This window comes from Arachis ipaensis, chromosome B8, assembly GCF_059453495.1.
Source record: "Arachis ipaensis isolate K30076 ecotype BB chromosome B8, ASM5945349v1, whole genome shotgun sequence".
Classification (NCBI taxonomy): domain Eukaryota; kingdom Viridiplantae; phylum Streptophyta; class Magnoliopsida; order Fabales; family Fabaceae; genus Arachis; species Arachis ipaensis.
This window is the reverse complement of record NC_142443.1, coordinates 113,163,159-113,190,493: the sequence shown is the minus strand read 5'-3', so window position 1 is coordinate 113,190,493 and position 27,335 is coordinate 113,163,159. Positions and strand designations below refer to the sequence as shown.

The 27,335-nt window shown below is 35.8% G+C and overlaps 1 protein-coding gene across 4 annotated transcripts; it reads left to right on the top strand.

Moving 5' to 3' along the window:
* The first annotated feature begins 20,384 nt into the window (after positions 1 to 20,384).
* On the top strand, positions 20,385 to 26,638 carry LOC107613511 (short-chain dehydrogenase/reductase 2). Of its 4 annotated transcripts, none has more exons than XM_088497555.1 (6): positions 20,385 to 20,563; positions 21,094 to 21,187; positions 24,181 to 24,439; positions 24,646 to 24,840; positions 25,410 to 25,691; positions 26,171 to 26,638. In XM_088497555.1, exons 2-6 carry the CDS (start codon positions 21,096 to 21,098, stop codon positions 26,222 to 26,224), a joined length of 882 nt encoding a protein of 293 aa, XP_088353681.1. In that variant the 5' UTR covers positions 20,385 to 20,563; positions 21,094 to 21,095; the 3' UTR covers positions 26,225 to 26,638. The 4 variants fall into 4 exon arrangements, with proteins under 4 accessions (XP_088353681.1, XP_016171031.1, XP_088353682.1 ...); XM_088497556.1 differs by having other exon boundaries at positions 20,421 to 20,563; positions 21,067 to 21,187; XM_016315545.3 differs by lacking the exon at positions 26,171 to 26,638 and having other exon boundaries at positions 25,410 to 25,940.
* The last annotated feature ends 697 nt before the right edge of the window (positions 26,639 to 27,335 follow it).

Genomic DNA, 27,335 nt, shown 5'->3' with positions numbered 1-27,335 from the left:
AAGTGCAACATGTCCCTGAAGGACAATAAGTGGAGTTCGCCACTTACATGCTGAAGGGGGATTCACAGAAGTTTGAAGACTTGTGTCGATTTTCGAAGGCGTGCTAGGAGAATCTTGCAGAATATAAAAAACATATTAGGCTTGAACACTGAAAAACAGATTGCAAATGCTATAAAGAAAAAGAAAAAAAAGGTTCAAACTGCGGTAAAACTCATGTTCTTTAAATAGTGGGGATTGAGTTTGTGCATGTGAATAGTTTTTCTAATATATGATTTACCTTTTGCAATTGAACCTTTTTTATGGTGGTTCAGTGGTATAGTCAAATTTCAGCCATTATCATGGACATATTATGAATTATAACTTCAGAGATTCAAGAGAATAAGATATATTTTCAGTATTTTTATGGATCTATTTTGTTGTTATATGGCATAATTTCGGTGTAATTTATGTAATGTTCTTTTTTTCTAAGGAAATGAGGTTTAGTGTTTATATTTTCTTGTTTTGTTCTTTTTTGTGATGTTTTGAAATTAGTTTTTTCAATTATTTGATGTGATTTGTTTGTTTTAAATATACAGTACACAGACAATTCAATACTTAAGTAGTGTAGAAATTCAACCTAGAGAATTCGGTGTTTATCTGAATAATTTTTGGTATATTCGAATAGTAGTTCGGCGTAGTACAAAATTTATTCTTCTTTTCTACATTTTTTTAACCTGAATTCATCCAGATTAACAGTATTTTAATACAGTACAGACAAGTTCATAGAAATTTAATTTTGCAAAGAAAATTATGTAGTATCAATACAAAGATACAATTTACATTATCAAACTATCTACTATCAATATTTGATGATTTCAATGTACAGTAAGGACTCAGTAGTGTAGCAGATAGCTTGGATAGTCTGATTGCTTCACATTCCTCAATGGTTTTATCTCTGAGTCGATTCATTTCGTCAAATAGAATGGTCGAAGCATATTCCACTCTGAACTGATCAACTTCATCCTACAGTTTAAAGAAATTTCTTTATTAAAGTCCGTTAATTTAGTAATAGAGAGTTCTTTATTTTTAAAGATAGTTACCTATTTCCAATTCTTCCACGAATATTTTCCCTTTTTGATCTTTTTTGGATCAATTAACTCTAGACATTTTATAACATATATTGCGCAATCATAGCTAAAAACAATAATAAATTAACACAATAAAATAGTAGAGTAAGAGAAAACACAATAAAATTTATTAAATAGAAAGATTGGATACCTTGTCGGCTGCCCACTGATGTTAATGTATGGTGCTTTGACACTCTCATCCTTGTCTATCAAAGCTTTTCCTCTAGCAAAAACCCTCATTTTTGAAATGATGAATCCCTAAAAACCAAAACAAGGCAAGTATAATTTCAACCTTCAGAGTTCGATGTTTATTTGAATATTTTTAGGTGTATTCAGAGAGTAATTCAGTGTATTATAATATTGATTCTTATTTTTTTATAGAACTGTAAGTGCACCTTATTTCAAATAGACAAAAACGGGAGAATTTATAGAGGAAACATAAATTTGTATCAAATAAACAACTTACAAAAAATTTATTAATTGTTGTTCTCTCTTTGGTAGGAGCTTTTTTGCTTATTGGGTCGAGGACATGAAATTTCTTCTTTTCAATATCCGCTATCCATAACCACCAATGCTGCACATAGCAAACCAGGACAAATATCTGAAGTTTCGCCAGAGAAAACAATATTTTAGCTTAATTGCCACCTAATGTAAGAATTATTTACGAAACTTTATAAATGAAAGCTTACAAATGGATAAGATGCAAGCTTCTTCTTGTCAAAAAATGGGAGGTAGTCCTGATAGTCTTCAACCTGGAAGGGCTTCTTAGTTTTTGGATGAAGGAAGTTACCCTCATGACTCAACAATGTGTAATTCTATAAAATTTGTATAACACCAAAAGAATGAGTTACAGCAAATAATATATTTTAAAAATACACCAACATTTTTAATGTATTACAACTAACAACAATATCAGGGGCTACAGTATATGAGTTTCTAAAATCTTTCAATTTTTTTGGTGTTCAGAATTTGGCATATTGTCGAGACAACCTACAAAAATCAAAAACCCAAACTTAATACATATATGGCACAACGACTGATAAGAAAATCATTAACATTATTCTAGGATTACCAGATTGTCGACATCTGATTCAGCTTTTAAGGATTCAAAGTGCATTCTTCTTATTTCCAATTATTTTTCATGCTTCAGTATAAAAATTATCTCCCACTCATTAGTGCTTTCATCTTCATAAGTCTTGATATTTGTTATCCAATGAAAGCATTTCTCCTTAAGTTTATCATATATTTGCTTCTACCTCACGGGAGTTTTGAATTTGTCGAGGAAGCTCATTGTAGGCTACACTTTTTCTGGAGAGGGACTTTTCTCTCTAGCAAAATTTAAAGCTGCTGCAACCCCAGTATCTATGACAGCTTCCACCAACTCTTCCAAATCTTCTATCAATATTGGGCTGTCTTGAGATTTTTCCTTGACAGCATGTGGTTCATCCTCTTTAGAATATGTAGCCTCCTCACTTGATTGAGTGAATCCACGGCTAAATGAAGATGCAGGAAATTCCTTCTTCAATGTAACATTGGCAACCATCATTATTGTATTAGTCACTCTTTGAGGGGATGGTTATTGAGGTTCTTGTGTTGGTTGTCAAGGTTCTTGTTGTGCAGCAGCTTGTTGAGGTTGTGGGAGACTTCAGGATTACAGAAAAGGAATTTAATTAATACAATCAAACCAAGTGCACTTCAATTCATATGAAATACACAGAAATACAAACCAAATATATCAAAATTTATAAAGATATACAACTCAATAAAACATGTACAAAATGACAGTAGAAGCACTCTGTGGGCTAGTTACAACAAATGCATTAACTAAGTCTGTCAAAGTGGACAAAATCAATATTCTTTTGCTTAGTTACAATAAAAAAGAGGACAACAACACCAAGTGCACCTTAAATAACAAGAAATACACCGAAATATAAACCAAATAAACTGAAACTATTAGAAACAAAATTTAAGTAATACTTACGCATTAATAGTTTCTTTTTCTATCTTACTCTCTGGGTGAAGTTGTAGTAGTTTGTTGAGTTTGGGGAGGGCTTGAAGCGGGATTCTAAGGAAAAGAAAAATGAACAAGTTAATATGGCGTAAATATTCAGGTGCAAATGGTTAACCCAAAGAAATAGAACATTGAAAGTGAGTTGAAAAACTCACATGTCCAGTGGTTCTGATTTAGAATGAGTTTGTTTTGGAAGAATAATGATTTGTTCTTTAGGATTATCATTTATTATTCCTTCCTAAATAAGAGCTGGTTCCTTCAATGATTCTTCTTGTTCCGTAAACCTAAAATACACTGAAATCACATCACAACTACATCACAAGCATTGAATAAAAACACAACTTCTGTCGCATGGAAACTTACATTGTTGCATTCTTTTTTTCTTGCTTTTTTTTCTTGTATAAAATCTTAAAGGGATTTTTATTTTTTAAAAAAATATATGAAATTAGAAGCTGAATAAGGTAGCGCAAGAATGAAAGAAATAATAAGAGAAAAAAATTATATTTTATCAATTGGTTGATTTACACTGCTCTGATTGCTTGGCTGTGTTAGAAACATAGCATCATTTTCACTTGCCAAATTTATATGTGGCATTCTAAGGACAAAATAAATATTATTCAGTAAAAATAAAGTAATTACATTAGGTTTAAGGAAAATTTAGCAAAGAAAGAACTTCAGACAATGAATCTTACATTGGTAAAGGATCATAGTGAGCTTCCGTAGAGTGAAGCACACTTTTTGGAATATCAGTGGTTTTTTGCTACATCGTGGAAAAGCAATCAATCATCAGGAAAAAATAGTAAAATTACCAGAATACACCGAAAATTGACAAGCATAGTATTTTACAATGATAATTTCTGAATCTTACTCATTATCAGATTCAATTTCTTTTTGTAAGGATGAGTCCTTAACAACTTGTTTCCTTTTTTTGGATTCAGTTCTACAGAAAGCGAACAATCCTCATGCAAATGAACACAATAAAGATAGCATTACAATGATAGTTTTGGAATCTTACTCATTCTCAGATTTGCTTTCTTTTTTGAAAGATGAATCCTCAATAATCTGTTTCCTTTTTTTGAATCGTATCTTGGAAAAGCAAATAATCATCAGGCAAATAAACACAATAAAATTGATAAAATAACCAAAAAATAATACTTACTTTTTTGCAGGCTTGTGAATTTTTTCTTAAATCTTTGTTTTATTAATTCCTCACTTTCTTCACTTCTGACAATACATTCAAAAATTTCTGTTAATAAATAAACTTTTGACGAAAAAGCAAAACATAGTATTTTCAATTATAGTTTCTGAATCTTACCCATGATCAGATTCACTTTCTTTTTCGGAAGATGAATCCTCAGCAACGTTCTTTCTTTTCCTGGACTCCATCCTGGAAAAGAAAACAATCATCAGGAAAGAAAACATAATAAAATGATAAAAAAATACACCAAAAAAGAATGCCACAATATATTTATAAGAAATACACGGAAAATAAAAGAAAAAATTTTGTTGAGTTACCATCTCATCCTTGATCTCAGCTTTTATTCTTTGTATCAGCAATTCCTTGGTCCAATGTTGGAGCCACGATGGTCCAGGAATTTCATCCACCGGGTTATATTTGTATGTCAATTCGTGAAAATATATAATCATTAGGGCATAGAGGCAGCCATTAACATCATATTTTTTTTCAATATGTGCTCTCTAATGCCTTTTATTAGGAAGTTGAGCACATGCCCAGTCCAATTTGTAACACCCTCACTACCAGAATGTCACGCTTTCGGCTGCGCCACTTTGATAGCAAGAAGTATTACGACTACTTTATATACTTAATATTAAAATAGGAGCCTTTGACTCGACACCGTATCGCTGATTTCTTTAAAAACCGAAAATAAATACTTTATCTTAAAAAAAAACAAATAGGCATAGATTCATATACAAGACTCCTTACATAATAGCTTATAGTGTAATATACATATAAAATATACAACTCCTATCCCTCTAACAAAATTATAATAACAAAGACGAGGGAAGAAAAATTATCTAACTAATACAACATCATATAAACCAAAATGCAGTAAAACTCTTCATAATGCTCCTTCATCCAATTCCTAAAAAGGTAAAGTTGTAGGGGTGAGAACCTAACCACATGATCTCACCACGGAGTTTCAGTTGTCTTATGAAAACTATTTTCAAACTATTTTCAAACTCAATGATTATCGTTGTCTTATGAATCTTTTAATAACCAACGGCTAATCACTCAAAAAACTTTTCAAAGAAATAATATTTAATTTTTCAGAAATTCAAAACCTTTCTTTTCTTATAAGAAAATCTTAATCAGTTTCCTAGATGGTATGAATAACCAACCTGTTCCAAGCATAGGTTCATTAAGTCTATGCTGAACCAGCTTGATTTTTCATAATTTACTAATATCTCAATCAGAAACCAATCAAATCAAAAACCAATCACGGCCTTTAGCCCATCACATAATCAATCAACACAATCATCATCTCATCATCAATACTCAATCTCAAAAGTACCACATCAGAAACAAACACAGGAAAAACAGACAAGGAAAACACAAGTATAGATAACAGTTACAGCAAATAGATCAGATAGCAGTTAATAACAGTTTAGCAATTAGGTAAACCAAAACAAATTCAAACCCAAACAAAGCATACAAATGCATATGATGCATGCCTGTCCTATGGCTGATGATATCATCTGTCGGTTATATAGCCAACCCGACACGTTCTGGTAGCTAACCATGGACTGAAACACCCATGTGGAACAAGTGGGTTTGAACTACAACCCCCTTACTACTACCCGCTTAACCCAGAGCCAGTGGAATAACCACTACTGCGGCTACTACCCAGGCGGGTGTTTAAAAGCTCAACCTGGAGCGAGTGGAATAACCACTACTGCCGCTACTACCCAGGCGTCACAAACATACATTTGTTCAGTTTAAATCAAGCATCATCATTATCAAATCTCATACATTAACCTAGAGCAAGCGGGACGAACCACCATCCTTGCTACTACCCAGGTATCACAATCAGAATCACATTCAATATCATTTCATCAACCACAATTCATTCATTTCTAAATAAAGCAAAACTCAAAACATAACCCTTTTCAAATTATAAAATCCTTTCAAAAATCCAAAGCGTTCTAACAAGCACTTCAAACAAAATTTCCAATTCTATAAAAATTTGGGCAGCATCTCCTCTAAAACTTGGATTCTATCACCTTTTTCGGGTCCCAACCAAACTATTTCTCAAAATCCTTTCAACTCAATTCCAAAATCAGACCAATTTTAATATCTCAAACCATTTTCAAATTAAATTTATTTTCAATAAATCAAGCTCATTTTCAATATTAAAATCCCTTCCAACTCTCAATTCTTTTCCAACAAAGTCAACCAACATTTTCTCAAACTCTTTCCAATGGTTTCAAACTCAAGTCATTCACAAATCTCAAATCATTTTCCGAAATCAAACTAATTCTAACATCAAGTCATTTTCCAATTCTCAAATCGTCCCTAATAAAACATACAAATCAATCTTTCATTCACTATCACAATGCCAACTCAATATTCAAAAATAGCCACAGTAAAGTAAGCAATCACATTCATTCAAGACAACTCAATTCAATTTATAAGACTCCATAATCACCAAAAATATTTTTTTGCATCAATATCGATTTATAACAATTCTAAGAATAAAAATGAGTTTAATGAAAACGCCCCTACCTCAATCGTGACTCAATTACGTGACAAAACTCTGTTTTCTCTCGGCATGCAACGCAACAGCCGCAATCTCAGCTCTAAACCACTTAGAGCATCATCAAGCTTTCTCGCCCAATCCTTTCTAGAGGTGCTCACTGTTCTCTCTAGAATTTTCTTTAGTTCTCTATTTAAGACTTCAGCTTTCCCATTTGTCTGAGGATGATATGGCGTTGCCACTTTATGGCAAACTCTGTAACGGCTCAGGACAGACTCAAGCTGTCTGTTGCAGAAATGGGTACTTCCATCACTAATCAATGACTGAGGGACACCAAATCTGCTGAAAATGTTCTTCTGGAGGAACTTCATCACTACCCTAATGTCATTAGTGTGTGATGCAATTGCCTCCACCCATTTAGACACATAATCTACTGCCACAAGGATGTAGATGTTTGAGTATGAAGGTGGAAACGGTCCTATGAAGTCTATACCCCATACATCAAACAACTCAATCTCTAGGATTCCTTGCTGAGGCATGTCGTGATCATGAGGGAGATTGCCAGTCCTTTGGCAACTGCCACAGTTACGGACAAACTCTCAAGAGTCCTTAAAGAGTGTGAGCGAGTAGAAACCACTCTGGAGAACCTCAGTGGCTGTTCACTCACTTCCAAAGTGTCCTCCATAATCTGAGCCATGGCAGTGCCATAGGATTTTGTGTACTTCTTCCTCAGATACACATCGGCGGATTATTCTGTCAGAGCATCTCTTAAAGAGATATGATTTATCTCACAAGTAGTATTTAGCATCAGGAATGAGCTTTCGGGCTTGCTGCCTACTGTATTCCTTGGGGATGAATCTTATAGCTTTGTAATTTGTAATGTCTGCAAACCAAGGTATCGTCCGGATGGCAAAGAGTTGCTCATCCGGGAAGGTTTCAGACACCTCAGTAGAAGGAGGAGATGTCCCTTCTATTGGTTCAATCCGGGACAAGTGATCAGCCACTTGATTTTTTTTACCCTTTTCTGTCTCTGATTTCTATATCAAACTCTTGCAGGAGTAATACCCATCTTATAAGCCTGGGTTTAGAATCCTGCTTAGTGAGCAGATATTTTAGAGCAGCATGGTCAGTGTAGATAATAACTTTAGATCCTATTAGATAGGATTTGAACTTGTCAATGGCATAACCACTGCAAGTAATTCCTTCTCTGTGGTAGTATAGTTTTTCTGTGCATCATTTAGAACACGGCTGGCATAGTAAATGACATGCAGAAGCTTGTCATGTCTCTATCCCAGGACTGCGCCAATGGCATGGTCACTGGCGTCACACATCAGCTCAAATGGTAAGTCCCAATTGGGTGCAGAAATTACAAGCGCAGTGATAAGCTTAGTTTTCAGAGTCTCAAAGGCCTGTAGACACTCTTGGTCAAAGACAAATGGAGTTCTGTGGTTAGTAAGTTGCATAGGGGTTTTGCGATTTTAGAAAAATCTTTTATAAACCTCATGTAGAATCCTGCATGTCCAAGAAAACTTTTGATTCCTTTGACATTAGTGGGTGCTGGTAATCGCTCAATCACCTCCACCTTAGCTTGATCCACTTCTATCCCTTTGTTTGAGATCCGATGCCTAAGGACAATTCCTTCAATCACCATGAACTGACATTTTTCCCAGTTTAAAACCAGGTTTCTCTCTTGGCATCGTTTGAGAACTAGGGCTAAATGGTTAAGGCAAGATTCAAACGAATCTCCAAACACAAAGAAGTTGTCCATGAATACCTCAAGGAATTTCTCCACCATATCAGAGAAGATGGAGAGCATGCATTTCTAAAAGGTGGCAGGTGCATTGCATAGGCCAAATGGCATCGGCCTATAAGCAAACATGCCATATGGGCATGTAAATGCTGTCTTTTCTTAATCCTGTGAGTCTACTGCAATTTGATTGTAACTATAATAACCATCCAGGAAATAATAAAATACATGCCCTGCTAGTCTCTCTAGCATTTGATCTATAAATGGTAAAGGAAAATGACCCCTTTCTGGTGGCATTATTGAGCCTTCTATAGTCAATGGACATACACCACCCTGTGACTGTCCTTGTAGAAATAAGTTCATTCTTTTCATTATGAACCACTGTCATGCCTCCCTTCTTGGGGACAACTTGGACAGGGCTCACCCAGGGGCTATCAGAAATGGGATAAATAATCCCAGCCTTCCATAATTTTATGACTTTCTTTTGCACCACTTCCTTCATGGCTGGATTCAGTCGCCTTTGTAGTTATACCACTGGTTTGGTATCATCCTCCAACAGGATCTTGTGCATGCATCGGGTCGAGCTAATGCCCTTAAGGTCACTTATTCTCCACCCAAGAGCTGTCTTGTGTGTCCTTAGCACTTGGATTAGTGCTTTTTCTTCCTGTGGTTCTAAGGCAGAGCTTATAATCACAAGATAAGTATCCTCATCCCCATGAAATATATATTTCAAAGAGGATGGTAATGGCTTGAGCTCGAGTTTAGGAGGCTTGTTCTCCTCCTTAGGAGTTTTTAGAGGTTCCTTTATTTCCTCTGACTCCTCTAACTCAGGCTAAGCATCATCAAAGATGTTGTTTAGCTCCTCTTCGAGTTTCTCTGCCATGTTCACTTCTTCCACTAGGGAATCAATGATATCAATACTCATGCACTCCTCCGGAGTGTCTGGGTGCTGCATGGCTTTGATAGCATTTAGTACGAACTCATCTTCATTAACTCTCAGGGTTACTTCCTCTTTTTGAACATTAATGAGGATCTATTCTGTAGCTAGGAAGGGTCTTCCTAGAATAAGGGTTGCACTCTTGTGCTCATCTATTTCCAACACCACAAAGTCTGTGGGAAAAGCAAAGGGTCCAACCCTGACGATCATGTCTTCAACAACGCCTAATGGGAGCTTAATGGAACCGTCAGCAAGTTGAAGGCATATGCGGGTTGGTTTAACTTCGTGAGTTAAACCGAGCCTCTTTATTAGTGATGCAGGTATTAGGTTAATACTTGCTCCAAGATCACATAGAGCTGTCTTTGTGCAGGCATCCTCTAAGGTGCAGGGGATCATAAAGCTCCCAGGATCTTTGAGTTTCTCTGGTAAGCTCCTTTGTATTACTGCACTGCATTCTTCAGTCAGAAGAACTGTTTCAGCTTCTCTCCAATCCTTCTTATGACTTAAAATATCTTTCATGAACTTAGCATAAGAAGGTATTTGCTCAAGAGCCTCTGCAAAAGGGATCTTGATCTCAAGTGTTTTGAGATAATCTGCAAAGCGGGCAAGCTGTTTATCTTTTTCCACTTGACGGAGTTTCTGAGAAAATGGCATCTTTATCCTGTATTCATCAACTCGAGTTGGTGAAGGTTGAGTGCCTAAAGTATTGGAAGAGGGGTGTTGTCAATACTTGCATGTGTCTGATCACCCCGGCTTGGGCGTTCAACGCCCTTACTGCCCGCTTCCTGGCGTTCAACGCCAAGAATGCTGTCCCCTTTTGGGCGTTCAACGCAGGGATGGATACCCCTTCTTGGCATTGAACGCCTGGTGTGCTGCCCCTTTTTGGGCGTTCACCGCCAGGAGTGGACACCCCTTCTTGGCGTTGAATGCCAATAACATTCTTCTTTGGGCGTTCAACGTCCTCATAGTTGTCTTGAACAGCAGTCTGGTGATCCATTATCAGCTTTTCTTCTCTGGGTTTCCTATTGTTCTGAGGTTGGGTGTTTAATGTCTTTCCACTCCTTAGTTGAATAGCCTGACACTCTTTTTTTATCTGTTCAGATAACGATTGCCTTGTTTGACTCAGCTAGGCTTCTACATTTCTGTTAGAAGCCTGAGTTTTTCGCAAAGCCTCTTGCAATTCCTGCATTTGTTGCATGAGAGAGAGAAACTGTTAATTTAGTGGGCCATCTTGTTCTTGCGGGTTAAAGTCAGTAGATACTGCCTTAACCTCTCCTTTTATGGAAGTATCATCACTCGAGTACAAATGCTGGTTCATGGCAACTGTCTCAATAAGTTCATGAGCCTCTTCAATTATTTTCCTCATATGTATAAATCCACCAGCAGAGTGGTCTAGAGACATCCTAGCCATGTCTATAAGGCCATAATAAAAAATGTCTAATTGCATCCATTCTGAAAATATTTCAGTGAGGTATTTTCGTAGCATTCTTCTATACCTCCCTCAGGCATCATGAAGAGATTCATTATTCTCTTTCCTGAAGCCTTGGATGTCCAGCCTTAACTGAGTCAACTTCCTTGTGGAAAAATATTGATTCAGAAACTTGTCTACTAAATGCCTCCAGGTTTTCAAGCTGGATTTGGGGTGGTTATCTAACCACCTCTTTGCTTGATCTCTTACAGCAAAGGAAAAGAGTAGCAGTCTGTACACATCCTGATCTACTCCCTCAGTGCGTACTGTGTCAGTAATTTGTAAAAAATTTGCCAGGAACTCAGTAGGCTCTTCCTGTGGAAGTCCAGAGTACTGGCAATTCTGCTGTACCAAAGTAATGAGCTGAGGATTTAGATCAAAATTACTTGCTCTAATAGGGGGTATATTGATACTTCTCCCATAGAAGTCAGGAGTGGGGGTAATGTAGGACCCCAAATTCTTCTGAATTGTTCATTTCCATTTGGGTTCATGGTGAAGAAAGGTAGGAGGGATTGGATAATAAGAAGTAAAAAGAGAAACTAGAAAAATATTTTTGGTTTTATTTTTATTTATTAATTAAATTCGAAAAACAAGGAAGGAAATTAAAAGCTAATAGATTAAAAAGATTTGGAAATTAAAAAGTGATTTTCGAAAAAGAAGAGAGAGAAAAAGGTAGAAGTTTTCGAAAATAGAAGAGAGAGGAATTAGTTAGGAAGTTTTGAAAAAAAAAAGAAAGAGAAAATAACTAACTAAGAAAGATTTGAAATTGAGATAAGATAGGAGATTTGAAAAGATTTTATTTTAAAAATTGAAATTTGAATTTTGAAAACTTGAATTTTAAAATTTTGAATTTTGAATTTTGACTTTGAATTAAGATAAGATAAGAGTTTGAAAAGATTTGAAAAAGATTTGATTTTGAAAATTTTGAATTTAAATTTTGAAAAAGATTTGATTTTGAAATTTGAATTTGATTTAGAATAAAGATATGAAAAAGATATGACAAAGAATTGAAAAAGATTTGGAAAGATAATATATGAAATTTAATTTTGAAAAAGATAAGATATGAAATTAAAATTCAAACTTCACTAACAAGAAAAAACCAAATTTTAAAATCTTTGAAATCAAACATGCAAGATTTTCGAAAATTTTGAATACAGATAAGATATTTTTTTGATTTCTTTTTTTAAATTAATCAAGAATGAGAAAAATAATTAAAAGACACCAAACTTAAAATTTTTAGATCAAAAGACACTAATTTTCGAAAATTAAGAAGACAAACACTAAAAGACACCAAACTTAATTTTAAAATCAAAACAAGAGAAGAAACAAGAACAACTTGAATACCAAGAAAGAACACCAAGAACCAATTCGAAAATTCAAAGTAAATAAAGAACAACTAAAGGACACCAGACTTAAAAACTTTGAAAATCAAAGACACTAAATTCGAAAATTTTAAAGAAAAATACTCAAAGACACCAAACTTAAGAATTTTGGAATCAAAGACTCTAATTTTAGAAAAGAAAAGAAAAGAAACTTAAAGACTCAAGATGACTCAAAAAGACAACAAACTTAAAGACTGACACAAGACTCAAACAAAAGACACTATTTTTGAAAATTTTTTAAAAAGAAAACAAGAAAGTTCAAAACTTTAACAAGAACAAGAACAAAAGACTCAAACAACAGACAAAGATAAATAAAGAAAAGAAAAATTTTGAAAGATTTTTAAAAAGAAAATTAAAGACTCAGACAAAAGCAAAACTAAACCGTAAAAATACCTAATCTAAGCAACAAGATAATCCGTTAGTTGTTCAAACATGAACAATCCCCGACAACGGCGCCAAAAACTTGGTGCATGAAAATTAACTCCGCAAAACTGAACCAGCAAGTGCACTGGGTCGTCCAAGTAATACCTCAGGTGAGTGAGGGTCGATCCCACGGAGATTGTTGGCTTGAATCAAGCTATGGACACCTTGTAGATCTTAGTCAAGAAAATGTAAAGGTTGTTTGTTGTGAAATATGCATAAAAGTAAAGTAAAGATAACGTTACTCAGTGGTTGTGAATTCAATGATAAGAAGCAGGTTAAGGCTTCAGAGATGCTTCATTCTTCTAGATCAACCTTTCTTACTGTCTTCTCCAACTGTGAGTGATTCCTTCCATGGCAGGCTGTAAGTGATCAACACCGGTTTAATGGCCACCAATCTTCCTCCTTCCGGCAGAACGTTAGGTTTAGTGTGCGCCCAATCTGAATGAGGGTGAAGCTCCTGCAGTTCATCCCCTTTGATGATCCTACTCAAAACGCCACAGACAAGTTCGAATCTTCCGGATCAGAGAATGCTGCGCCTTAGGTTCTAGCCTCTACCACAAAGACCCTAATCTCCCCATACCTCGGCTGAAGTGATGTCTCGAGAAGTCCCCAACGAAGTCGTGGATTAGCTGTCTAAGAGATGTATAATCAAGCTGGTGGTTCAGTGATCTCCGTTTAAAGACTCACACTGAACCCATGTAGAATGGGGATTATTGTCACGGATCATCTCATTCATAAGGTTGAAGAACGAAGATACATCTTAGAATAGAGTCACACACGAATTGAATAGAACAGTAGTACTTTTATTAATCCATAAAAATCAGAAGAGCTCCTAACATTAACCTAGGAGGTTTAGTGACTCATGTTGAGAGAAAAATACAATGGAAACGTGAAAGTGGGCAAGAGTTCTTAACAAGGGTGAACTCTTGTCTATATATACTAATCTAATGACTAAGAATAATATAAGAAGGATAAAACAGTCTTTTAGTGCGAAAATCCACTTCTGGGGCCCACTTTGTGAGTGTTTGGGTTGAGCTTGAGTGTGTCCCACGAGCTAGGGTCCCTTAGGGCATTGAACGCTGGCTAGGGACCCCTTTTTGGGCGTTGGACGCCAGCTACTCCTTTGTGGGCGTTGGATGCCAGGAACAGGGTAGGTGGTTAGCGTTGTACGTCAGTTTTGGGCCTTCATTTCCAAAACAAAGTATGGACTATTATATATTTCCGAAAACCCCTGGACGTTAGCATTCCATAGCCGTTAAGAGTGCACCATTTGCACTTCTGTAGCTCCAGAAAAGCTCTTTAGAGTGCATGGAGGTCAGATCCTGACAGCATCTGCAGTGCTTCCTCTGTCTCTGAATCAGACTTTTGCTCAAGCTCCTCAATTTCAGGCAGAAAATACCTGAAATTACCATAAAATACACAAACTCAAAGTAGAATCCAAAAATATGAATTTTGCACTAAAACCTATGAAAATATTATAAAACTTAAATAAAACATAATGAAACTATATGAAAATGATGCCGAAAAGCGTATAAAATATCCACTCATTATCATCAAACCCTGGTAGCTGAAGAAACACGGAAGTAATGTGTGGAAGTAAGAGAAGTCACTCTGATCCTCCGATAATGCTACTGCTACTCGCTAGTCCCAAGGCTGAAAACTCAAGGAAGATCTCGCCGGTTTGCATCTGCAGAATGGGGAAGTAAGGAGTGAGAACCTAAGGTTCCCAGTAGGGTACTACACAGGAAAACCTAAGGGGTTCTGTAGCCTAAGTCTAAGACTTTGCACAGTTAGGTCAGTAAGTCACACAAACAAGTACAAGCACAAGTATATAGCAGAATAGTAAACAAATACAAAGTACAGGAAGCAGAGACAAAATACAATCACAGGTACAAGTAAGCAATCACAAACATAGATAATGTAGCAATCAAGTATGATGCATGCCTGGTCCTATGTAGGTCATGAGCTCATGCGTCGGTTGACTACACCCAACCCGACATTACCTAGGAACTTGTCCTAGATATGGTTTTTCAATTGTGTCCGTCCGTGCATACGTGTCGATGTGGTTAAAAATACCACCAGTCCGTGACAACAGGCAATCGTCGCAAAGGTTGATGCCATAATATACGTTCAAAGGGAAAAAGTGGGTAATACCCGCCTCCAAACAACCTCAAGCACCTTGGGATTTACAGTTCTTTTTCCGCGGCACATCTCAAATAGAATTTATCTCTAAGGGACTTCTCTGCCCTTCTTTTTGAAAACTTGTGCCTGGTCCATTCTTAAAATATCTCGGCCTTGTCACATATTTTACCATTTTGTCCTTGGTATTTTTTGTACTTTCAATTTTATCCTTTTTGTACAGAACTTCATTTTTCTAGTTTTCTTTAAGCTTTTAGTGACGCTTTCACCACTAGTATTATTACTTCACCATTCTACCTTCATATTTTTACTAAAAGATCTTCTTACATTCCATTAAGTTAATTAATACTTTTAATTTCGACTTTATACCTAAAATTACTAATATGCCCCTAAGTACCCTAGTTTTACCGTTTTACCTGATTTACCATCAAAATTTTACAGGATTAATCCTAATATTTTTCAATGACCAAATTATCCATAATACTTTTAACTAATGCCAATTCTACCCTTAGGGACCTAAAAGATCATTTTACCCTTTATTAATTTATGGGATAAGTACTTTTTTCGTCCCTAAGGTTTGAGGTCAAAATCAAAATCGTCCCTGACCTTTTTTTCTTATTAAAATCATCTCCAACATTACAAAACGTTATAAAATCATCCTTTTGTCCATAAATAACATTTTTTGGACAATTTTGTCCTTGAACAAAAATTAAAAAATCCTCCTTATTCTCACCACTATGGCATTATCCCCTTGCATCATCAGTCATCACCACTGCCACCACCACACCATTCTTCATCCATCTATAACAAAAAAAGATGCAGAGTTCCTCAAACAACAGGATTCACTGGTAGCTAAATTAAAAAAGGCTAACGAAGGGATATCAAGAAAGCTTGCAGAACTGGAAGAACAAAGCCCCGAAACTCTACTTTGAATACCCGATCCGCTAGAAGTAGATACCGGAGATGCCAACGGGCAATGCGACTCAAACAAGACTATGGCATGCTTTAAGCAAAATGGAATGATTCTCTGGTCTTTGACTGCATTAATAGCAACAGCAACTCAATTTTAAAGTGATAAAGGAGGGAAAAAAACTTGGCAGCAACAACTCAATGACAACAACTACTCAGAAGTTATATTTTTCATTCCAAACCCACTCCCTGTCGTTCTCTCCTTTCTCTTCTCCTTCCAATTTTTCTTTTCTTTTTTCCCATCTCTATTGGCATTGCAGGCTGATTCCATTAGTGGCGACGGAAAGTGTTGGACGCGGACGGTGGAGGAAGAAGAGGAATAGTGGATGGTGAATGAGATCCATGTGAGGATGAGGAAGAAGCAGAGGAGAAGGGATCCACCGTCACCGTCTTCATAACCCATGGATCTGGCTCTGACACCCGTTGGCTCTTCCAGAAGATCTGCATCCTAGGCCATGGCCGCTCCGATAGTGAATGGGTTTGATCTTCTCTGCATCGCATGGAAGTGAAGATGAAGAAGAAGATGAAAGGTTGTTGTTGTGAATGAGAAGAAGAAGAAGATGAAAAAGAAAGAAGATATGAGAAGAAGAAGATGATGAAAGGTGGGAACTGATGATGATGATGGGATGGGATGGAATTTGGGGTGGAGGGTCAGAGAGTAGGAGGAAGGGAAATTGGGGATGGGTTTGGGGTGGGGGGAGAGACGAAGAGATGCTGGGTGTGGGTGGGGTGGGGTTTTATTTTTTTTAATATTATTTTTATTAATAGTTAAGGGTAATTTGGTCAAAAAAATATAATTGAAGTAGAAAAGGACGATTTTATAATGTTTTGTAATGTTGAGGATGATTTTAATAAGAAAAAAAGGTCGGAGACGATTTTGATTTTGACCTCAAACCTTAGGGCGAAAAAAGTACTTATCCCTTAATTTATTTACTTATTCTAGTTACCACTTTTCACCGTTTTACTTCTAACTTTTACTAAAGCTTTTATTTAGACCCAAAACTTTATTGTAATTATAATCTTGACCAATTAATTTATATAATTACTAATTTATTCTTGATGACACTAAGTTCAGAATTTTACTTATCTTTCCATTAAATTATATTTTTAATCCTCTTTTTATCCAAAAATGACCATAACACCCTTCTTACTCTTACACCTTTGTTCCATAAGATTAAAATCAGTTTTCTAACCTCTTTTTAACCTTTATACACGTGACTTTCATGATCATTTAGTGGCTGAATTTTCAGGAGTGTAATTTTTCATTTTTATCCACTTTTAATGACTTTTAAGGCTTGAAACTTAAACCCCAAGTGCTCCATATAATTTTCGACTTTCCCTTACATTTTTCAGAGGCAAATAAGCTTCATATACCACTCAAATAACAGTCCAAAAATAGAGAAGCATCACTGAATTTCCAGAATTAAGAATCAAGCACAAAATCACCACAAAGTGGCTCATATGAACACTGAAAACAAGCACAAACATACTCTAACTAATCCTAACCCTTACCTCTTATGTAATTCATTTATTAAACCTTTCAAATACTAAAAAACATGCACACAAGGGCAGAAGCACAGCTGATGATGGTGCAACTTCGTTTTTTTGGCCGAAAGTGTCGGAAAAACGTCGAAATTCAATTACTTTGAGTTCGAATCTCTCTAACTCCTTAGGCATGCTCCATGGGTGCTTCAAAAGGAGTTCTTTATACATGGAGTAGAGTAGGAATTTATCATAGCTACTGTTTTAAAAATAGAAAAGGAAAGGAGAAAGAACAAGAGTTTACCTAGCCGAAATTTCGGTATAAACGCAAGGATTAGCGAAAACGGGCAAGAATTTGTGTTTGAATGGTTTGAGTCCTTGAAAAACACATGAAGAACAATGAAAGAAGAGTTTAAATAGGGGTTGGGGTGCAGAGAATAGGTGCAAGAATTTTTTCTCTTCCTCTCTCAAGAATTCGGTCAAAAGAGTGTAAAAATGTGTAAAGTGTTTTGTGAATTTTGTGGCTAGTGCTTCCTTAAATAAAAAACTAAAGTCTTGCTAAATTTATAATGGTAAAAGTGGCTAAAATTTTCGTGGTCAAGGGCTGGGCTTCAATGAATAAGGGGCGTGAAAACGAGGAAGCTTGGTCAGCGCTTACATATCGAACTTATCCACAGTTAATCGCAGTTAGTTACTCGAGGTTAAAACTATAGCAGAGAGGGGTGAAAGGCTGAGATAGTCTCGGCCCAGAGGCTGAGAACGAGAGACAAGTTACTTGGGTAGCAAGTAAGAAGATTTGGGGTCTCTAGGAGTCGTTTGCGAAATACTAGTCAGAAATTCGGTTCGAGTAACTTTTTTCGTGCAGTAAAATAATTAATGGCTAATATTTATTCTTAAAAGAGTAGATCATGAATGGATGGCTAACATAAATCTTGAGGCACATATAGTTGGGTAGAAATTATTTTGACCACTGATTTCGAGATTTTCGGTTACTAGAGTTTTTCTCGACGCACGCAATACCATCACTAAAAGTGAATTCCTGGCTCCAAAAGTCTCTAGTGAGAAAAATAAACCAATGGTAAGCTAATCTTTATTATTTATTAGGCAAACTTGAATTAGGGGGAATTAATTACCCTCATAAAGTCAATTTTGACCTTATTAACGGCCTTTTTCTTTTTAAGTTTCTTTTTTTTATTTTGAATTTTTTTTACCATTGGGTTAGCCTCACTATTTTTTATTGGACCGTGATTCAAAATTTTGTGAAATAAAATTTTTAAATAGCCAAAAAAATCTGTTTACCGAAAACTGGGTTCTTACACTCTTCAACAACTTCAACCTCATTCTCACCCAGAGGTCTTTTATCAGAAATGCAACCATTGTTTCCAATTCTAGCAAGATGCTCATCGACCCAAACAAAAAACTTGCAATGCGGTTGCTTTTAGGGGTGACAAAACGGGTCGAACCCGTCGGGCCGATCCGCCGAACCCACTAAAAAAGGCGAATCGGGCTAGATTTTAGAACCTGCCAAATTAAAAAATCCACCAAACCCGCACCACCAAATTTGTGGGTTTTGGCGGGGCGGGGTGGGTCGGCCCGCGGGCCAAGGATTTTTATTTTTATTTTTTATTAAATAAAAGAGTTATTACTACTATAAAATTAATAATTATATAATTTTCAAACACTTTTTTTATTTTTAGTTTTATTCTTCTTTTAGTTATTTACTTTATTTATTTTATTTTACAATTTTGTATATATTCATAAATTATGTGTCTTATTTTTTAAAATAAAAATAGTTCTATTGACAAATATTATTTTGAATAATTTTATTGAAGTTAAAATTAAAAAAAGATAGTGAAAAAATTTATATTATAATTTGACTAATTTTTTATTTGTATTTAATTTTTTAATTATTATTTTTTGATTAATTTTAATGAATTTTATTTTTCAAAAAAAAAAAAAGAGTCAAGCGGACTAGCCCGTCGGCCCGCCAATTCGCCATAAAACGGGGGCGGACTAGCATTTTGAACCCGCTTTAGTTATGGTGCGGGACGGGGCGGGGTGGGTCGGCCCGCTTTGCCACCCTTAGTTGCTTTCCCTGTCAAAATTCTCAAAATTATGTACTATCTAAAACCATTTCAAAACAAAATTCCCAAATTTTTTTATCTTACCTTATAAAATGGGCAACCCAAGAAGATTCTGTTCGGGTTGCTAATCGTCCTCAACATATACATTATTGCATGAACTCCACAGAAAGCATCTCAGGGCGACGCCATTGTTTAGGTCTCCGGTGTGCATAACACATGGAATTGAGTTTGAAGCTGAATTTTCTTGTCTTACTCCACTGAAGCTTCTTCTTGAGGTTGATGATGCTCTATTAGTAGTCATTGTTGATGGAGGTAGAGCTCCTCACCACCAGCCTACACAAAGAAACGCAATTAATTTAAGGATTAAGGCCAAACGCGAAATGACGTAGTTTTTAGGTTCAGAGACTTATTTATCCAATTTTTGAAACTACCCTTCCACTCATCAGTCCACTTGTCAACTTGTGACGCTAGGTCATCATAACAGGAGCCCCGTCAGATTTTTTCGTTGAGTCTGATAGAGGCATTTAGATGGAAGGACTTGTCCGTCCGAATTTTATGAAGGTCAAGAATTTAAAAGTATTTTTAAATGGTTAAGGACAAAATTATCCACGAGACAAAAGGTTAAGAATCTATTTATCATTTTTTTCTTAAAAATATAACAATCAATAGAAAGAGCATTGGAAAAAAATCAAGGTAAATGTTATGGTGCCTAAAAGGTGGTACCTATTTACTAAAAAAGGTTAAAAAATAATATTTAATTTAAAAGATATAACAATAAATAATTTTAAAAAAATCAAAACTTAGTAAAAAAATAAGTTAGGCAAAATTTAAGCACCAATTTATAAATACCATAGAATTAGCCAAAAATCAAATCCGGCAATCAAACCAGCAAAAGTCTCTCGTGTCCTTTCAGAGACCATAATCCCAATATTTCCTCCCTCTCACTGAGTACGCTCGCTCGTTTTCCTCTTTCATTCCTCTCATAGCAGTTTTCACCCTTCTCTCTCTCTCTCTCTCTCTCTCTCTCTCTCTCTCATCGTGGCTCACCCTCTCACCGACTCTCCCTTTCATTTGCTTTCTTGACACTGTTTCAGAGAAGGTGCTACTCTATCCACTACCCTAGTATTTTCCATTAAAATTGAGTTTGTAGATTTTTCATCACATTTATCAATTTTGTCAGTTTCAGTAGATGGAGTTTGCGGTTATTTCTTGGTTTCTGATGTATGGTTGCTTTGGTTTAAGTGATTTTTTATTAGGGTTCTGATAGGCTAAATAGTTGAATTTCTGAACTTTGTTTACAATAAAAGACATGTAATTCAATTGTTAAGTGTTAATATATGCTGGTTCTGAGGTGATAGAAATAATTTGGGGGTAATGTAGAAGGTTTGATTTTGATTATTGATGTCAATTTTTTTTCAAAAATAAAAATAAAAAAGGAAAAGATATTATTGTAAAATGAATAAATAGATTATAAGTGATATGCTTGGGAATTGGGGTTTTCTATGCAAACCTCTTGTATATGCAAGAAATTGTGGTGATCATGTAACTTAAATGATATGGCTAATAAAAATGAAACCTGAATTGGTCACACGTGCTTCAAAGACTCAAAGGTTGATAAAATCTGCACAGAAATGGGGAAGAAAGAAAAAGCAAAGGAGAGAAGAGAAAAGAGGCTACAAGAGATACAACATCTGATGACTGTTCCCTACTCCGATGACCAGAGGTTTGATTTTTCCTGCTATTTTCTTTCCTACCCTGAGTTTAGAGATCTTTTATTATGCAATTAACTTTCTCTTTTTTTGTTCATGATTGTTTATTTAATTATGTCCTTATAATTTAGAAGTTTGTAATTGGGTCTATATACTAGATAAAACATTTGAAGTAGGTCCTTACTACTAGTATCTTTCAGAAAAGAATGCATAATTCTAGAATATTCACTTCTAGAATGTAGCATAAATCCATCCAACATCAAACATGAAAACAAATATTTCAGGAATATTTCATATATATATATATATATATATATATATATATATTAACAAAAGTGGTTCCGTAAGGATCTAATGTAAAGTTTTTATATAGCACAGGGACTCAATTAAAATCTTTTAAAACTATAAAGTTCTAATTGAAAATTTGGTGAAGTAGGGACAGACAAAGTAATTAAATCTTTTTATAGTCATAGCTGTGTTTACAATAGCTCCCACTGAATTGGGTTACTAAATTCATATTACTTTCCACTTTCTGTTCACTTTCAAATTTGCCACTATGTACAAGTTTTGTGTATCTTAACTAAAAGTTATTTTGGTGGCAAAAATAGGCTTAAACAATACTCTCTAGTGTTGCTTTGGTTTTACTCCTGCAATTTCTTTTCGTAGCAAATTGGATTTTAGCCTGTTTTATCCTTTCTTTGTTGGAAAATAGTCAACAATGTGCATAACGCATAAGCTAATTCTAATTTTTTCAGTTATTACTATTGTTGTTATTGTACTCGATTTTAAGATGTCATTATTGATTGATTGGGTTCCTACTTCCTAATGGAAGTTTCCAAATTAACCTTAATTCTTCCACATAGCATTTTCAAAGGTAGAGAGCAACAACTAATTTTATATAGGACCATACATCGCCCTATAGCTTGCCATATACTGCCAGTCAATAATTATATTGTCTGGGATTTGCAGAACATTGTTAAGGTGACCAAGCACAGTGTTCCTTACTTTGATTGCACTGAACTAATGAGTTTGACCCAAATAGAACTTGGCTGTTGATTAGATACAGAAGCTCAAGATGCACCATGGTGTTGTGTTATGCAATATAAATTAAGATATTAGCAAATGCAGAATGGTAGTCACACTTGTAGCATGGATGTATAGCTTTGTGTATTTAAGTTTATGATTATATAACTAGCAAATCAATCAATCAATGCTCATGGGTGCACATTTTGTTAACTAAACCCAAAAAATGTTTTGAAGTCAAGCTCTTAAGTATGTGCATAACTTTTCCTTGCCTAATAAACGAGTCATTCCCGTTGTCACCTCAAATTCACAAGAGAATGCCACCTCTGCTTCTTTCCTATTTGTTTCATTCTTCTCGCTAGACCTTTAGTCAAGCTTGGTTGATGCCTATTCTATGGATGATAATCCCAAAGTGAAAACGACCTTTAAATTGAAAATCTCACTCGATAATGTCAAGTTTCAATTTCCGTTATTCATTATTTTCTTGTGGGACCCATGTTGGGGCCATCATGGCCACCTTCTCAGTCATTGGCGGAAATCTAAAATTGACATTTCCATCATTGATTGGGTTCTTTTGTGAGAACCTTTACCCATCAATGTTGGTAATGTACACATGACATGGTCAAGTGGTAATGAGATCGTCCAAATCAAGGTTACGAAAATCGCATGCTTTCCCATAGAGTTGTCCATTTCCGTGAGTTTGCTGGTGCTTGCTGTCCCCATTCCCTCCTCTGCGCCAGTTGAGGCTCCAATTGGTGGAATCACACCATTGAAGATATTCGAAACATGGACTTGCTGCACTTCCAACTGCTTCAGATTTGACGTCACATAGAGGCAGAAACTGGCTGGATGCATGAGAGACACTAGCTACAACCCAGAACCTCCAATTCCTGCACCTCCCTTGAGCTCTCGACACCCTTTCAACTTCAATTTCATTCGTGTTTGTTAGAGTCAGTCACAGTGCCACACCCATCACATTCTGCTGCCTCTCTCTTTTGAGTTTTGCCATTGTCACCAGTGATGCTTCCAGCTCTGGTGATGCACTCTGTTGTTGATGCTTGTACCCCTGCTCCCTGTTGGATTGGTGTTTGTTTCTCTTCTATCTTTTCTCCGTCTACTGCTCTATTTTTCTTGGCTTATTCCTTCTAACTTCGGTTTTATTCCTCTTCAACATTTTTAATTTTCATCTTTTTTATTTATCTTTTTTTTTTCCTTAACAACCGAGTGGCTTAGTAGTGAATTGTGGAGTAGTTCTCTGTTATATATCGTTTTATATTGTTTTCCTTGAAAGTTGAAATTTGAGTGTGTGAATAATAAATTGTTGCTTATTGAACCCACTAAGTTGTTGTTTTGATTAATATTATGGCAAAATTGCATAATGTTGATATTTTTGACACATTTAAACTCAAACCTTTAGTTATATTGCTAGTTATGTCGTATTATATGACACATAATTTATATTGATATATTTATATATTCATAGAATCTTACTATTTGTTTTACGATCCTGCGGTTTACGGTTTTAAAATCATCTTTCTGATTTTACGTAAAATCTTGAATTCGCTACCTTACTCCAAATTGAAAATATTTACTTGATTGTGTCTAATGTGGATTTATATCATTGATTAGATTTTCTTGTGGGACCCATGGCGAGGCTACCTTGTCAATCAATGGGTGTGAATCTAACACTTGACGATGTTTTAGAGAATTTCTCAAATGAGAGGATCCATTTCAAAGTCAAAGCATAGCTATAATTTTGTATGTGCAATTTTTTTCCTCTATATATTCTGTTATGAAGTAGTTTTAAATTTTCACAATACAGGCTTTGTTCTCTTTATTTAGCAAGCATGTGGTAATTTTTGTTCAGCAAATTTCTTGACTATAATTATTGTTTCAGCTTTAAACCATCCATACATTACAGATTTGCTAAATGATCTTCTATACTCTTGTTCTAAACTTTGTCCATTTTTTAATGCTTTTGAAGGTGGTGGTCCAAGGAAACTGTGGCAGTGGTTACTGGTGGAAACAGAGGGATTGGGTTAGAGATTTGCAGGCAACTTGCTGCTCATGGAGTGACTGTTATACTGACTTCTAGAGATCCCGGTGCTGGGCTTGAGTCAATAAAATTTTTGAGTGAAGTTGGCCTTAGCCTGATTTATCATCAACTTGACATTCTAGATTCGTCATCAATCAACCGGTTTATTGAGTGGTTGAAGGAAAATTATGGTGGTTTGGATATTCTGGTCAGTTTCTAAACATGGTTTCTTTTACATTTTTTCTGGCTTTTTAAACTGAATTAATGCTTGCTACTGAGATCTACATACCAGTTTAATCCATTTAGGTTGCTTCTGCCTTCTTTTTCCTTATTTCATTGAAATTTTCTAGGAAGCATGTAGAATACAGTTTAACACATTCCTTATTCATGTGATCTAAGCATTGTCAACCGCAGGTGAACAATGCTGGGATTAATTTCAATCTTGGGTCTGATAACTCAGTTGAAAATGCCCGTAAGGTTGTTGAAACAAATTATTATGGCACCAAGAGTATGATTGAAGCAATGATTCCACTGATGAAACCTTCTGTCGTCGGTGCTCGTATCGTAAATGTTAGCTCCCGTCTAGGGCGCCTAAATGGAAGACGCAATGTAAGTTATAAAGGCTTTTCTACCGTGCTCCCTAAAAAGATATTCTAGCATTTTTCATTTATTACTTTTCACATAATAATTAAAATTGTTTTAAGATTTCGATCTTTAGTTCTTTCGGTTGTGAGTACTCTCATGGTTCCATATGAAGCATAGTGTTACAATAGATGGAGCATGGACACACCAACCAAGTGAGATGTTTATGTGTCCGACATGTACCAGTGTCCATTACTCAGAAGTTACTCACGACACATACCATTTGTGCTTCTGCATTTGACCAAATATTTTTTTCTTTTCTTAATTCTAAAACACTTGAAATACAAATTGGAAATGGTGTCAATAGTGTTAAAAAATGCTAATATTGGTAGCATAAATATTGACAGTACTGAGAATATTGGTAATTTGACATTTATAAATGTTTAAATACTGTATAAATCTTGTAAATATACATATACTTATTTCTTGTGTCCATGTCATCTGATTTTAAAGATTTGGTGTGTTTCATAGGTTACAGCAGCTCCCACTATGGCTTTTGGTAGTTTTCAAACTGATTTAAATTTGTTGAATGGCAGAGGATCAGCAACGCAGCTTTGAGGGAACAACTGAGTGATGTGGAGTCTCTTTCGGAGGAACTAATCGACACGGCTCTATCCACATTTCTCCGACAAGTCGATGATGGAACTTGGGCATCTGGTGGGTGGCCTCAAGTGTATACTGACTACTCTCTGTCAAAACTCGCAGTCAATGCATATACAAGGCTTATGGCGAGGAAACTTTCTGATTGCCGGGAACATGAAAAGATTTTTGTTAACTGCTATTGCCCAGGTTGGGTGAAGACTGCTCTTACTGGCTATGCCGGCAATAATACCGTCGAGGAAGGAGCTGATACTGGTGTGTGGCTTGCCCTTCTTTCCGACCAACCAATTACTGGGAAATTTTTCGCTGAGAGACGAGAAATCAACTTTTAAGGAATCAGATAAGTAAAATTTCTGGCTAGCACCTTTCCTAGACCATTTGGCCATAGCTTCTGGCATCGGATCCAAAAGTCTAATTGTCAATCCTTTCTCCTTGTAATTCTCCTTTTTCTTCTTCCATGTCATTCTCCGGTGGCACTCCAACTCCACCATGCGGCTGCACCTGATACGTGTCACTGTAGATATGTACTCAGTAGATATGTACTCAGTTAGCGAAGAGTAACTTGACGGTGCATTTGTTGGAGGTCGTCGCCATCGAATGCACGGTCAAGTTACTCTTCGCCACCTTCGACAGAATCCCCACAGAGTACATATCCACCATGACGCGTATCTGGTGCGTCTGCATGGTGGAGTTGGAGCGCCGCCGGAGAATGACATGTGAGAATAGGAGAATTACAAAAAGAAAGGATTAACGATTCAAGTTTTGGATGGTCGAATGGTCCAGGAAAGGTGCTTGCTGAAATTGCTCTGGTGCTGAAAAGACGAGGCTGTAAAGGGGGGAAGGTATGTTCTATTTAGTGGAGGGATATTGAGGCTGCATTTTTAACACTTCTCCCATGGAGAGGAGAGCTGTGAATGGGATGAGAGGATATGATAGATGATGTTGATGATGGAGGTGGGTGGCTTGATGGAGATGTGTATAATTGGGGTGATCTGATGGGAGAAGGTGGACTGGGAGAATTTTTTATATAATTTTATGTTTGTTAGGGGTAATTTAGTCAAGAAAATAAGATTAGGGTGGGAAAGGACCTTTTTAAAATAATTTCAACAATAAGAACGATTTTGAATAAAAAGACGTTAAAGACGATTTCGATTTTCACATATAACCGTAAGGACCAAAATAATGTTTTTATTATTTAAAAAAATACTTGTAGGAATTTTTCGTTGAAAGAGCATGCAACCATAGACGACACAACAACAACAAAGTCTTGTACCACTATGTGGAGTTAGTTATATGAATCAAACGATGTTATTGTGCTCTGTCATGTATCATGTATAAAGAGAGAATGTTTACATGTAGATCTCGTTTGACTACTTCATGTATGGTCTTCTTAGGTTTTTTTCTATCTTTCGTCCCTTGTTCATCTTCTATTTCATCAATCCCTTTGACTGGATGTTCTATCGGTCTTCTCACATGTACAAACCACCTGAGATGTGATTCAACCATTTTTTTCACAATAGGTGTTACTCTAACTCTTCCTTTTATATCTTCGTTTCTTATTTTATCCAATCGCGTATAACCACTCATCCATCTCAACATCTTCATCTCTGCCACACTCAACTTATGTTCGTGCTCTCCTTTGCCTGTCTAACACTCCGTACCATAAAGTATAGCCGGTCTTATAGCAATGCGATAGAATTTACCTTTAAGTTTTAAAGACACTTTTTTGTTGCGTATAAAACTAGATGCACTCCGCCGTTTTGACCAACCTGCTTGGATCCTATGATTTACATCCTGTTCAATCTCTTCATTATTCTGTATGATGCACCCAAGATATTTAAAACTTAACTTTTCGTAGGATG

Bases quoted from the DNA above. Each gene is read 5' to 3' on its own strand.
- LOC107613511 (XM_016315545.3), top strand. From the start codon at position 21,096: ATGGGGAAGAAAGAAAAAGCAAAGGAGAGAAGAGAAAAGAGGCTACAA. The intron at 21,188-24,180 runs GTTTGATTTTTC...ATGCTTTTGAAG, and splicing joins CCCTACTCCGATGACCAGAG to GTGGTGGTCCAAGGAAACTG. The intron at 24,440-24,645 runs GTCAGTTTCTAA...TGTCAACCGCAG, and splicing joins ATGGTGGTTTGGATATTCTG to GTGAACAATGCTGGGATTAA.